Source organism: Anser cygnoides, chromosome 6 (assembly GCF_040182565.1).
Source record: "Anser cygnoides isolate HZ-2024a breed goose chromosome 6, Taihu_goose_T2T_genome, whole genome shotgun sequence".
NCBI classification, from domain to species: Eukaryota; Metazoa; Chordata; class Aves; order Anseriformes; family Anatidae; genus Anser; species Anser cygnoides.
In genome coordinates, this window is record NC_089878.1 from 38,102,501 (window position 1) to 38,117,500 (window position 15,000).

At 40.1% G+C, this 15,000-nt stretch overlaps 1 protein-coding gene across 43 annotated transcripts in view; it reads right to left on the reverse strand.

Moving 5' to 3' along the window:
• The window catches only part of GTDC1 (glycosyltransferase like domain containing 1), a 298,807-nt gene that overhangs the window by 134,298 nt on the left and 149,509 nt on the right, over positions 1–15,000 (reverse strand). For 41 of the 43 annotated variants that reach the window (XR_010832432.1, XM_066999691.1, XM_066999674.1 and 38 more), the window contains one exon: positions 454–563. The exons of the other annotated variants lie outside the window; for them this stretch is intronic. Coding sequence is in view for 40 of the 41 variants with exons in the window: in XM_066999691.1 (XP_066855792.1) it covers positions 454–563 (110 nt within the window). In the remaining variant the exon portion in view is untranslated. The remainder of the gene's footprint in view (positions 1–453; positions 564–15,000) is intronic. 43 annotated transcript variants of the gene reach the window in all.

The following is a 15,000-nucleotide window of genomic DNA, read 5'->3' on the forward strand; positions in this document are numbered from 1 at the left end:
TGGTAGAAAAATATTAAAGATTAATGACCACTTTCATGCCAGATACAAACCAGAAGCTCTCCACGCAAGTTCTTAACCTTATGTTTGAAAGGGAACTAAGTGTTTTCACCTGCTAAAATCTCAGTCTGGATTTCAGATGAGTGACCGAGACCTGAAAGATTTTATTTCCTATCTGAATCATCCAATCATTCACACCTATTTGTAGACTTACATAAATATAGAAGTGTTATTGAAACACAACTCATAAACACGGTCTTGCGCCGCCGACTAAAATGAAAAATGCTTGCTGTCTCTAATAATTTTAATTTTGTAATATATCAATATTTACTTTCACAACTACGAAGATATTAAACATGTTCTTTTCACTATTGTAGGAAAATACATACATGAAAATTCCTTCTAGAAATATCTATTTTATGGTAACTTTACATTAAAGAAGAAAAAAAAAGGTACCTGGAACGTCAGTGAAACACTCTCCGAGGACGGACACACGAAAAGGTAGTTCTTTCTCTTTCAGTTTCAGCAGCACTTTAAAGAAAGTTTCAGGATCTTTGTCATGTTCCCTTGAAATAAACAGAACTTATCTCAGCATCACTTATGTTTACTTGTGGAATTGTTTTCTGTTTACCAGAACACTATTTATCTTCAGTTCTACTTTGAGGGACTAAAGCTCTTCAGCATAAATTCCCTCTTTATTTATGCAGCATGGTTGAATATTTTCCTCAAGCCAGCACTGGGGTCAAAACTCAGTTTCATCAGATTCTTATATCCCTCCCTGTCCTCAAATGATGTCTTCACTCCTTAAATTGCCAGCTTTTTACTTTACTCCTTAAATTATGAACTTTTTAAAGTGCAAAGGTCTGAATATCACACCCAGCTGAAGGCAAAATCACGATAAAGAAAGGATAAGGTAGGAAAAAAATATTATTTTTATTTTTTATCTGTCAAAAGATAGGTATACCATCTCCATTATAGCTTATCCCCCACTTTTTCAGGAGCAATACGTTAATCAAAAACTTTTGCTAGACATTTAGGATTTCCAAAACTGGAATTTTATGAATCCATGTACTAATGGAAAGCTTCTGATCTGTTTAGTGCTTTAGATCAAGAAGGAAAGAACCAACACGAAGTTTTTTCTACCTTTAGACTTTTAAGGAGGTAACTGGAAGTTAAAATAGTAAGAAACCTGTATTTATTTACAATTTCAGCTGAAGATAATACTAAAGGTTTGTATAGGTATGACAGTCAATGCCTTGAAACACAAATTTGGTTATTTAAAAAAGGAAAAAACAATTTGCTTGTCTACTGTCTTTACTAGGACAGAATCAATAGTTAAACAGACACCACAAATGATCTAAATCTCCAAAATTTGGTACATTTTATTAAAGATGAAATGAGACTTCCCCCACGCAAAGGTGAATATTATATCTTGCATTTAATTATTCTGCTTTAAATTATTGTATTTCAGACAGATGTGCACCATATGTCTTTAAAATATTTTGGGTTTATTTATTATTTAGAAAATTCCACTGTTTTCCTTCCTGTATTAAGGGAAAATCTACAGCTCAGCTGCCCTGGTGTCTTTCCTCACAGACTAATTTTCTAGAATGAATCTGTAGGTTTGTCACACCGCTATATGAAAGATTAATAATTATATCAATCAGGAAATCTGAAGCCAAATGACATCTGCAGCTCTACATGTGTTAATTTCTTATTCAGTCAATATTTTTGGTTTAGGGAATTAAAACAAATTAATCTTATAATTAATGTGACTTTCCTAGGCTGAAAACTCGTCAGGAACTGTGCAGTTCTCAGAATCAGTTGCTTTTTTTTTTTAAAAAAAAAGGAAAGCCAGACAATAATTACTTTAAGAAGTTCTGCATCTCCCAGATTTGTTTTGTTCCCAATAATAAAGAGGAATGCAACAGCATAAGCTTCCTAATTTGTTTCACATCTGCGAACCAGGAGTTTTCACGGGGGTTCCAGCAAGCAGGGTGGATAGGAACACTGACTGGGACAGAGAATTTCCTTCAGCTGATAAAAAAATAGTGATAACTGCCCGCCGGTTTGCTTGGGCTGAAATAGCCACCTGTTTCTGGCAGGTAAATTCTGTGTGTTGATGTATTTGCAGCATTTCAGCTCCCTCCAAGTGCTCAGCTGAAAGAGCTGAAGGGGGATTACAACAGATGATTCAGACTTGGCTGGAAGGGAGCGACGACTGGAAACGTGAAAGTTTGCAGGGAGAAAAGCGGTGGTGCTGCGAGTCTGTGTCACGCAGCGCCGTGTTTCCCGCTTGCCTCAGTTTCCCTTTCAGACAGGTTTTTGGTGGTGATCCTGTCGAGCACACCCTGTACGCGATGCCAAGCTACGCCAAGCCCAGCTTCTCATCCCGAGGTGGAACCCAACATCCACGTACGCAGGGAAGTCAGTCCCGACAGACAGAGCCACGACGCTCGCACAGATCCTTCCAAGCTTTTCACAGCCGCGCTATCGGCTTCGCAGTCACACAAAGTCCTTCCAGAAAAGGATACGCTTTCCTTCCCCCTTTCCAGAAGAGACCAGGGGTCCCAGAGGCAGCCAAGAGTGGAGGATGCTGTTGGAGCCACATTGTCAAGGAGCTGGCAGGAGAACGTGAAGCCTTGCAGCTCAGAGAAGCCACATAAGCTGCACATATTTAGGAAAACTGATAGGAATTGGAAGTTGCAGCTTTGTTTAATAGGTGGGGAAGAACAGAAGGAAAATTTGGCACCCAGAAGGAATGCTGAAAGGGGAAACGTTTCCTCTGCACTGGAGCCTTTCATATGGCTTTTCTGATGTAGGTGATCCTCCTTCCATATCCCCTCTGAAAATATTTTACTTTTATATGATACCCAGAGGTTTTAGGGACACATTTTGTGAATCTCATAGCTTTTCTATTTGGGAGGTCATACCGTCTGAGCTGTCAGTGCCTGCGGCTTTTCCACACCACGGCCATTTTATTTCCAGTCACTTTGTTAAGACCTACAGCAAGCTTCCAGCACGTGCACCTACAGATTGCAATGCATCAACTCACCCGCGAGTTACTAAAGGTGTAGCTGCTCCTGGTAGAAAGGACTAACTAGTACAAGACCAACTCTTCACCGCACCAAAGAGTGCTGCGCTTCTTGGCTGACATGGAGAAAATCATATACGATCCAGTCTGCCTTACTCAGCAACAACTGCTAAACACACCAGATTGTCATAGCAGTGATCGTGGAAAAAGATGAACACAATATGGAATGTCTGTTCTCTAAAGATCTGCTCAAAATGACGTGCACTTTTGGCTGCATCTGTTGCATTTTGGAGCTTTATTAAACAGTATTAATTATATATATGCCCCATTTCCTTAGGAAGAACTGCAAAATTGTATAAAAGGCTGAAATAAAAATACAAAATTTTAAGATATTATGTTTTGGGGAAAATTTAGCTAATTTGATTCTAGGGTCTGGTTTCGCTGTTTAAGTATTTAAAATCCCCTTGTATTTTTACTGGATCTGATATGCATCTGGTACAGGAAAAGTAAGGACTGGGCAGGGTACGAATGCAGTCTAATTTCATCGTAAGAACATGAAAACATCAGAATGACCAAACTCCAGCTGTAAACTGCCACAAAATGGACACGGGCACCATATGCTTCCTCCTTTTACCTAGATTTGCATTGAGAGCATAGCTGTTGGAGATGCTCAATTTCCACATTTAGATACTGCACAGTATATATATATTTACCTAGGATTACTCAAGGCTTTTTTAATTTTTGTGTCCCAAACACGTTTCAAGAGAGGCACTTTAAGCCTCTCTTAAGAACTGGCTGAGGTTTAGCGGGCCGGGTGTGGGAGCACAGCCCACGGTTCCTCCTGCCTTACAGCGACTTCCCCTTGCAATCTGAAACAAAACTTTCCAGACCGTCCACAGGCGACGAACGGGAGGCCTGCAGTATCAGCAGCATCAGTATTGAGCCTCCATTATCTCTGCTTTAGATTTTCTGTTTATAAAATGGGTGTGACAGTATTATTTTTTCACCACAGAAGGATGCTGTCAGGATTAATTGATGACTTGACATCCCTCTTTTCAGCCTAAAATGATTAAAAAAGCAACTACGACGATGCTCCACTACACAGTCAATAGCAAAAGTTTTCAAAACCCTCTTCTGCTTTTCAGGGATTTTGTGAATTCAGCCTGAGCCCTTGAGCCTTGCCCTTTTCTGGACTTGGAAGAAGAACGCGCACAGACCGGCTCACCTGGAGTTATTCCCTTCTGCAGCAGGGATGCCTACACCCTGACCAGTGATGGAAAAGACGTGGAAAAAAAAAATAAAGAAAGAAATAGCAGAATTTGGCCCTTTATATTATTCTGTGCATATTCATCTCTTAAATTTGAGTGAAATTCAGTAAGAGACCCAGATGGTCTTCTGTGACTTAAGCTTAAATTTTTAAGTGTATGTAAACTTATCACACTTGGTGATAATCCCAGTTATTTAGGATTTGGAGAAAGACACATATAGCTACGCAATTAGAAAGTAGAAGAGTTGTGCAGGAGAGACAGAACTTGCTCAAAGGGGTAAAATGATTGCAGTTTATTTTGGTAAAAAAAAAAAGTTTAAAAACTATGATTTATGCCAGTTAATCAATAACAAGAAAGTGCTGAGCCAGGGAGAAAGTCTTAATATTTCAGAAAATACTGCATCAAGGGTATGTAATGCCTGTGATAACGGCGGTCCTGTTGTGCCATCTCCCAAGGTGTGACATATTCTGAAAGGGTTACAAATAAGCTCAGCTAAAAGCAATATTAAAAAGCTTGATCTTAATCTTCTTAAGACATTTAGCATTTGAGTGGTAGATAATTCAAAATTGTGAGTGCACACCGTCACGTTTCATTTTTTTTTTTTACAGTGCCTTAAATCCAAGCAATTCACAACATTTTCTACACAATCCTAAGCAAAGCACCCTGAAAGCCCAGACAGGACAAGCAGCACCGTTTCCAGCTCACCAAGGAGCACCCTATGGCAAGCACCAGTAAGAAACCAGTGGAAAAAGAGCAGCAGCTCCAGCTGCCCCAGCCTGGGTGCATCTCCTTCTGCCTCCCCAGTTCATGAAATCACCTGAATGTCAGACAGACACAGGGGTGGCATTCAGAAACGGCATTACTAACACGGGTACAAATTTTCCCCAAGTTAAACTGGCATTTTATCATTTTTATAGGCTACACACCAACAGCTAAAAGACAAATTCATGGCTACCTGCAATTACTGCCAGAAAATGGCTCACAAAAAATAAAACCACTGTAATAGTGTTCATTATTTACGAAGTTGGGCATCACATTTGGAGACAGAGGACTGGCAAGCCAGGACACCCACGGAGGAAAAGGGAAGACAAGGGACATCAGTCCCCGAAAGGCTGCAGCAGAGCAGGAGGGTGTGAGGGGCAGGGAAGGAAATCCGGGAGCACAAAAGCAATAATTAAGTTTAAGGAAATGAAGTTTCTAAGACCCAGATCTGAAAGTGGATGACAGCCTCACTGCAGCTGGTCCATCTAGTTTTGGGAAGGTGAAAAAGCGAGGACTGAGTTTGGCAGCAAACAGGCCAGACAAGATAGGCAAAAGAACATAAAGAGACAGGACCACGAGAAGAGAAGAAAAATCAAAGAACACAAATGCTCAAGTTGAGAATTTAAAAACGATGGCATGTCCAAACTCAGGGGAGAAAAAGTACACAGTAAAAAGAAAAGAAAAAGGAAAAGGTACATGGTTGGGAAAAATGAAAGAATACAGAAGAATCAGACTGATGGAAACAGAAGCTGCAGACAGCACTTGAGAGTGTTATCAGTGGTAGAGAAAAGGGCAGAAAAATATCAGTAAAGATATGAATTAGGAAGCAAAAATAAAACTGCATGGTAATTAAAGGAGGAGAACTGAAGAGGACGAGAAGATAGAGAGGAAAGACACCCAGCAATGTTAGAAGAGAAGCGTGGTACAGTGAGGAGGACGGAGAACAAAAGAAACAAGGATGAGGAGGTAGAAAACCTGTGAAAATCTTTGTTATACTTGAAATTTCTGAAACAATGAAAGAGAAGAAAAGCATGGGCAGAAGAAAAACTGGTGCTGAGAGTTGGGCCCCTCCATCGCACGCAGAGCCAGGAGCTCGAAGGTGCCTTTATCCTAGGAACGTTCTTTGTTTGGGTGATAAAAGCAGGAACTTGAGGTTCTGCACTGCTTTGGCTGATACGATACAGACTTGGGGAGGGCGATGAAGGATGCCACAGGCTGATAAGAGGACTCACATGACATCAGCCTCCTGTTGACCCTGTATCTGTCCGAGGCATTCTCAAGGAATGAGCAGCAGCACATCAATGAATTGTGCAGTCCTTAAATGCACAACACCAAGCTAGAAATCGGGCTCCATTTCACGTCGAACCTCACCCACAGAAAAATACTGGTGATTTTAACACTGCATTGCACTGCTTACTATAGTACACTTTGACATTCTACATTAAATCTGCAACATGTGAACACATTTATTATAATCCCATAATGTTAGACAGTAGCAGTGCCATGGCAAAAAAAAAAAAAAAATAAGCATGGCCTTCAACACAGAGAATCGCAGAGTTCTGGGCTTTTCCTGACACTGATTTCACTGATTTCCCACGGGACTGCTCTGCCCAGGTTTCCTCATCTGTAAGATAAGGTTTTAGAGGAGCTTTCATTTACAGGAAAATGGCGAGGATCGGAGTCAGTAAATACTTCTGGAGGATAATATTCGTCCTAAAGTAAGAGGACTAAAGTTACGAGCCTATTCAACACACCAAATGAAATACATTCAAGTAATTATTTTCACGAAGGGCAGAGGACTTTCCTAAATCAAATGACTTTAATATACATTTTCTATGTTAAGATTAAAAAAAAAAGGGACAGAAAAAATTAAAATTCTAATACCAAATTTCTGGTAACAATGCCTATGATAACTGCAAAAGAGGAAATATTACTGCCAGGAAAGAGCTATTAGAAATGAAACAGGGGAAAAAGAAATAACTATGAAAATGCAAACATGAAGGAAAAGTTAATTGCTTTCCATTTATTCAATTTATCACAGTATTTTTCCATCTTTTTACATTTCCAATATGAGGCAGAGGTACAGTGTAAATATGTAGTTAAGTCCAATGAGTTTCCTTCTTCAGCTGATACGCTTACAAAATGTCTGCTGTAATTGTGCCTCTAAACATTGTCTGGCATCATCAGCATTAAAAGTTACCACGATCTCCAATACCCCCTCAGTTAATAGAAAATGGAGTCAGCTAGAAGCAAAGGTTTTTGCCTAAGTGTCACTGAAAAAAGGAGCCTACAGAATAAATCCTAGCCAAATTTGGAGGTCCTACAAGTAGAAGAAAAGGTTCTGATCCTCGCCTGTGCTTGCAAAATACCTGTGCTTGCAAAATACCTGTGCTTGCCAAGGAATTCAAAGATGGCAGTATACAGGCAAAGAGCAGCCGAACAGAACCAGCAAAGACAGTGTTTTATTTTCTATTATATCCCATGACGTATTTACAGTGAGGAGTGTGTATTTTACCTTCTGATTTTTTCAAATTGCTGGCCTGAGAAAAATGGGTGGCATTTTCCTTTACGCTGGAAAAGCATTTTCTCCTATCTTGTGTTATCTAGAAGAGATTCATAAAAAAAGAACCTTGGGAGTTTATTGTTTAGATTCTTCTTCCTCTCCCCTCACAATTCATGAAGAAAAAACTCAAAATAAAATATTGTGCATTCTCTAACCAAAGAAACCTCAGGATCAGCATCAGTCATTGAGCCTCCTGCTTATTTCTTAAAGGGAGATTAACCTTTGAAGACAAAGACCGGCGTTTGGTCTCAGTTACTTTGGTGTAAAAATCAATGCGCTTTCATTCTGTTGCCTTTTTTCATTTCTTTTGCTCCAAATTAGTGAACCTAGCTTTTCACAAGCGCAGGATTCAGATGAAAACCGTTTCTGTTGAGTTTTTAGTGGAATCCAGTAACCGCTACGGACTACCCCCAAATAGTTTCTTGGAGAAAAAATGTACATGAACTTCCTTTTGTGTTGCAAAAGGTAACATAACAAATGGTTTCCTGTTGTTGGGAGTCATGGTAGGGCAGATAAAATAATCTGAGTGACCCTGACAGCTCTGATAACCACGCACAGCATATCCTATTGTAATTCAACACGCTATGAAAAATCATGCCATGGTAATAAACGATGGGTATGAATATGATAATAAACGGCTAAGAATTTACTCAGGTGGTTCCTCGGAAGAACTGAAGAATCAAACGTAAATCACTACATAAAAAATACATTACACATATGCCTGACGACGGCAAACCCACTGCACAAGACCGCCTTGATGCTCTGTTCCTCTCTCATTTTCATGGTGAGCTCACATCCCCAAACTACGACTACTTAATACTCCCCCAAATACTCTATCAGGGTCAAAAAGCAAGTCCTGGTAACTGAGCAATACCCTGAGGGGAGTTAGCACAGGTACCTAAAATAACTCGTCCTTTGTGGAATTGTGCAGCTGTCCTCTCCAAGGATGAAGCTCCTAAGCAGGAACTTTCTTGGCACCAAGACCAAGGCCTGAAACTCATTATTCAAAGAGATTAAAACAATTCCAAATCTCACAGCTTTCAGAACAAGGAATGAACTAATTTCATCAAGTTTTTGCACAACTGCAAGCAAGATAAAGCAGAGATTATAGAAGACAAAGGGAGAAAGAAAGGGTGAAAACATGGAGAAGAGGAAAGTGGGGGAGGAAAAGAAGGGAACGAGAGAAGAAAATCAAATAGTTGCAGTGCAGTAAGAAGGAATTAATTAAAAGGAGCTCTGAAGGAAGAAACAGAAGAAACATAATCCCCCATTATTGGTGAAAATAAGGAAGAATATTAGATCACTGGTTTACGAATGATTTGATTTTTGTTTTTCAGAAGGTATTCACATGCTTTGGTGATGGGTACTGCATATTACAAAGGGTGGCATCATCTACTGATTTTGCCTGGGACTTACTACAAAACCCCTTCTGTCCTTGTTTATCATGTTTCCCAGGACTGAAGCTATCTTGGACTGTAGCCTTCCAGAAAAATTCTGCCAAAATTTTTCCAGAACATCCAAAGAACAGGATTTAAAATCCTACCACCCAATGAAACCGCAAAGCACATCTTACATATATTAAATTTCAAAGAAGCCTCTGTTTTAAGTATTCAAGCCTCTTTTTGTTTTAGAGCGAGAACTGAATATTTGAGAGGTTTGATTTTGTGTCAAAGACATGCTCTTTGTTGCCCTTCTGAAGATCTTCCTAAAAATGTAGCCAAGACTCTGCAAAATTTCTTCTGGTGCCTGGTCACTGAGCGGTCCACGTGTCTTGGACACACCTCAGGCCAAAGCCAAGCAAGACCTCTCCTACCTCTCCTACCTCCACAGGTCAGGCTGCTGAAACCCAGGCAGGATCCAGCATCTGTGAAAACAGACCTTGTCTTCACTTCCAATGATTTCTCTGCTGGACTCCGAATAACATTCCTGGAACTTTGCAGAATAAAGAACTGGTTTATATGCATTAAAAATATGAAACTGTGAGAAAATGGGGAAGATTTAGTTAAGAAAAAGACAGTGGTAGAAGAGGGGGGATGGAGGGGTAAGAAAGTGGTAATAGAAATGTGTGCTGTTCTAGTTCGACTAAAGCCCTCAGAAGTGAACCACAAAAAGCAGTAGGGACAAATAAGATCTGATCAATATGACCAGCTATGCAAAAATAGCATGGCAAAGAAATAGTGAGCTGAGTGAAGACATAAAGGAAAGAGACAAAAAGATGTAACACCAGGTCATTCCATACAGGGAAAAATGTGATAAATTGAGTAAGGAAACCACTGATAGAGACCAAGAGGGCAACACAGTCAGGTTGGACAACAGGGCTTAGGAGCAAACAGAGACCAACTTGGAAGGGAGGGTGACTGAAACTTCTGGACAGAGAAAAGCTGGGAAACCGGGGGAGAGAAAAACAAGATGCAAATTTGCTGCACAAGCAGAATATAAAGGAGGACATGCCCATGGAGCTAAGCCTGGGAAAGAGGAAAGGAAGAGGTTTGAAGGATAAACACCAAGATAGGTCTGGGAGAATGGGGCAGAAAAAGATTGCTTTGATGGAAATAGGAGGGAGAGTTCAAGCCCCCTTCCTCCAGAGCCATGAAAGGGCTCCTCAGTTCTACCAGTTCACATGCATTTCTGCTAACCAATCTGTTTCACAGTTGCCCAGAGAAGAAAGACACCATAAAATGAATCTCCTATCATGGAAAAGGGGAGAGACAAGCTTACTGGAGCTTTTATGGCAAACTGTGATACACTGACTCCAAACTTAAATAATCTTATATCTTCCAGTCTTACCTTAACTCAAAATCAGTTTTTCAGCCCCGGTTGAAACATTTGTTCTAAGAGTCTTCAGAGGACAGCACTGATGTGGCAGTCCTACGAGTGTCTGGGCAGTACAAAGGGAATGAAGAAGGAAGGTTTCTACCTGCGGTATTTAAGCAGAATCTTCAAGTTATTTCCCTTTTTTTCCTGATACGTAAAAATTCCTTCTCCCTCACCGTCACACCTTCACGTTTGAGCAGCATGACACGCTATGCAGCAAGGGCTTCCTTCACATTGCTCTGCAGACCTCTTCGCACCACGCTCCTGCCCGTGAGGCGCAGCAGCGTCGGCAGGAGATCACCTCCGGTGGGTCACACTCAGCACCGTGCCCGCCGGCCACCTTGGGGTTTTTCAGTACATTATTGCTATGCTAAGCGAGTGAAGATGGCTTTGGAAATAGAAACACACGGCTGTGGGGTACTTCGGAGTGCCAATACATCCCCCGTAGCAGAAAACCACTCAAAGGGCTTGAGTTTTGCTTCCGTTGCAGATAACAGTGCTCTTACAACCTCTTACTGCTCCTGCTATGTGCACCCCAGGTAAGATGTTGCTTTAACCATGACTTTACAGGAGCGGAAAAAGGATTTACACCAAATTTATCTACACATAATGAGGAGCAGAATTGGGCCACAGAGCTTAAACAGAGAAAAGAAAGTACAGTTCTTAGTAGAAGTGAAAGAACTAAATTTATTTGGGGAAGCAGTAAGTAAAAAAAAAAAAAAAGTTTTATTTTAATATGATTATTTTTCAGCCTATTAAGTTCTCCAATATCAGAATGAAGCCTGCTAAAAGTTCGTAAATAAAGGCTTTCAGGAGAGCTTTATTAAATCACTTATGACTTATCAAGTTAAAACTCCCACTCAGATATCTTAATAAAACTTTCAGAGAATATATTTAATTTTACTGGAAACCAGCAGCCCATTACTAACTACAGGAGTGACTGTGCACTACACCACTGAACAGCCTTCTGTAAATAGAATATTTACCAACAACTTGGATTTAGTTCTCTAAAGTTTCGGTTTCTGAAGGTCAAATAACTATGTAACTGCTTAATAAAGAAGCAAAGAAGTACCTCTAAATATCTCCAAGCTCTGATGGGCTTATATTCTGCTCCTTAGGTGAGGTATTAGCAAAGCTTATTTATTTTCATTTCCAAGGCTTTTATTTGCTCATTCCCTTGTGGTAAAGCTGATTTCCATGATGATTCCCTTCTTAATTTTAATACCCTTTTTACTCATCATATAGACATAAGAATTTTCCATAAAATAATGAAACCCTTCCAAAGGAAATGAAGACAACTAGGAGAAGAAAGTAAACTACAGCTTACTTTTTTTTTTCCAATTAATTGATCCACTGTCATATGCATATATGAAAGATTTTTTTTTTTAATGAAAGGAAAATAAGGTTAATTAACATAAAACCCCTCACTCCTTGAGATGTTGAATTTTGTATTTTATCCATGCTGCCTTAAGTGCCTTGATTTCCCAGTAATGACCTAGTTCTCCTAATGAGTAACATTAACCCCTGGCTGTAGCTGTCCAGGACTTAATTGTCAACTGGAGCTGAAATAGGAGAGTTTGCCGATCAGCAGGTATGTGGTATATTAACTCATGTCATTTCAGACCCTAATAAATAAATCTGTTGCTAAGGCAACAGGAACATCAGCTGTATCACTTTTTTTTTCTTTTTTCCCCCCCTTTTTAAAGGAAACTGCCTTTCACACCGAGCTTTTAAAAAAGGAAATTAACTACATGTAACCGTAATTAGAAGAAACATCGTTTCTCATCTCAGAAACATATCTACATTAATGAAAAAAGGCTTTCAAAAAGAGGACTGCTTTCTACTGTGACCAGGGTAACTGAAATTATTTCCCTCAACTGAGGGAATGCAATTTGAAGTACACATCTGAGTGAGAACAGATCACAAAATATTTTTGCTCTTTGTGTTTCCGAGATAGTTCCCTTCTCCTTTATTACACTGCTGATACCAAATGAGCAAAATGCTTCAACTATTAATCAGCAGCCTGGGCAATTGAAAACAGATGAGAAAAAATACCACTCAAAACCTAACACCTTCACTACCCTCTGTGTATCTTCTAGTATGATTGGCAGAAATGCAATCTTTTGGAAAGATAAAAAATACTCCACTTGCAGCTCATCAGACTTATCAGCTAATGAAAATTTAAGTACATGATTTAAACATAGATGTCATTGCTCCTCACCATCCCATGGCGACAGTTACCTGAAACTTGAATGGGAAAAGCAAGAAGAAGCTGGGCAACACAAATGCACTTCAGAAGGTACCTGCGATTTGGTGCATCGCACTGCAAAAGCTTGTTATTCACTTTCTGCCTCAGTTTCTCCACCTGCAAGATCAGATCCTGAATACTCCAATACTATATAACAGGTTTGAAGTTTTACAGAAAGACCAAGCGTATACAAGTGCAAGTAGTACAAGGAGTCAGACTTGATGATCCCTTCCAACTCAGGATATTCTATGATTCTATGAAATATTTTGGTTTTCTCTAATACTTGGGAAGGAATATCTTGGTGCTCCACACCTCTGGGGCCAGTGCATTCCTGAGGTCTCTCGGTGCCTCACTGGTGAATGTCACAGTGCTCACTTAATTCCTGCCACTTTGCCACGGCTTGAAATGTTTGTTACAGACTAAAAGTTTCACAGTTGGTAGGTTCATGTTTAGCATGTGTCTGCCCGACAGTTCTTCTGAAACCCCAGCGATCCACATCTCAACAGAGACTGGTCGGGAAGGGAACTGAAAAGAAGTCCATAAGGCCACTAATGCTCTTGGAATACTTGCTACAGACTCTGCTCACGCTTTAAACGTAACAAACTGCTCCTCAAAATTATATCTGGCTTTTAAGCTGAAGGTTACAGAGGTACCTACAGAGGCATCTTTTTTCCTGTTATCAAAATTAGAGATGCCTTCTCCTCTGGACTATCAACTTATGGCCCTTTGAAAAACCATTTTACAAGACAGAAAAAGTAATGCTGTGATGTTCACTATAGGAGGAGAATTTTCACATTTGAGAGGTCTTTACGCTCAAAATTTCTGCTCGCTTTCAAAAACAATGATTAAGGAACAGTGCATCTTCCACTGGAAGGGTTCGATATCCCAAATCCACGGCTGTTGGAAGAAGTTTCAAGCTCAGATTTCAGCACTGAATGAACAACTAAAGAAGAACACATACGTCCAAACTCCCCTTCCAGTTAACATTTAAATCTGAACTTCCTGGAGTATTTCATCAACTTTCTTGTTTGCTGCTCAAAAGAAACTAATACCTGCTCTCAAACATAACCCGAGCTTGCATGAAAATGAAGTTGGACTATTTTCTTTTTGCTTTAGGTGGTCAAGAAGTCAGCTTCTACTTAATCAGATCTCTCTACATACACTTTCATGGCAATGTTTCATTCACCATTTGTCATCTATACTGCACCCTTGGTGAACACGGTTTGCTTTGGGAGTATTAGATAACTTCTCTTACACACTGCTAAAAAGTATCCATTTTAAAACTGTTATTTTACATCCTATGGGCTTTTTATCGTATCTGGTACCTTTTAGTTAAGGCTGTATAAACACTTGCATTTTAAGCCTTTGTTTTCAGTCTGTCTTATCTATCCACCACTTTCACCTTTTTGGATTAAATTTGCCAGAATCAGTTGCTTTTCAAAGATGAGGTTTCCCTCTAGGAACTCACTCCCCATTCAGCACAAATCTAAGCCAACTTCTCTGCTACTTGCCAGTACAAGGGGGCAGAAAAACACCAGCCAGCTGAGACTTCCCTGAAATGCAGGATTTTGCAGGTGACATGAGCTGGCACGATACCTCCCCTTTCTCTGGAAAACATTTAATTTCTGCCTTCCTTGCATGATGTTGCATGTGTAGCGACCTGGAAAGGAAAAGCAGGACCATGGTCCTTTCTTCTACATGCTCTCTGCAGGCTGTTTACAACGTTGAGGATGCCTGTTGAGACCAAAAGTACTAATGGATACTCAAAGGGGATTTCTAGGTGGACCACTTATTCTTCTATCTTTTGCTGCCTTTCTACACCTGAATCTTGATGGGATAAACTTTGCTCCAAAATATTCTGCAATGTGAGAGAAATATTTGTGCATAGATCCACTGTGTATTAAAGAAACTATCAAAGAGACTGTTTTCTCAGAAGTCTCTATATTAAATACTTCTGAGTTCTGAATTCCTGTTAGAGCTAAGCACCCTAACTACACAAGTTCAGTATCACACTGCTGAGACGAAGAGTCACAAGGTGCTACTATTAAGAAAACGCCTTTGTAGGCTCCTCTCCTTTGCAGTTTGCAGAGGACTTGTGCTCAGCTCACTGATGAACAGCTGTCACTCCCTGAAGGCAGCGAATTGGCTGTGCTACCAGAGACGTGTCCTCTCCGAGGACTTGTTCCTGAGCAAAGGAGACCAGGTCCTGGCGATGGGCAGCCACACGCTAGTGCAGCGATGGGTACACGGTGAGCACAAAACAAGCTTTTCTCCATGGACTCATTTCTTCAGCTCTTTGACTTTAGTGATGCTC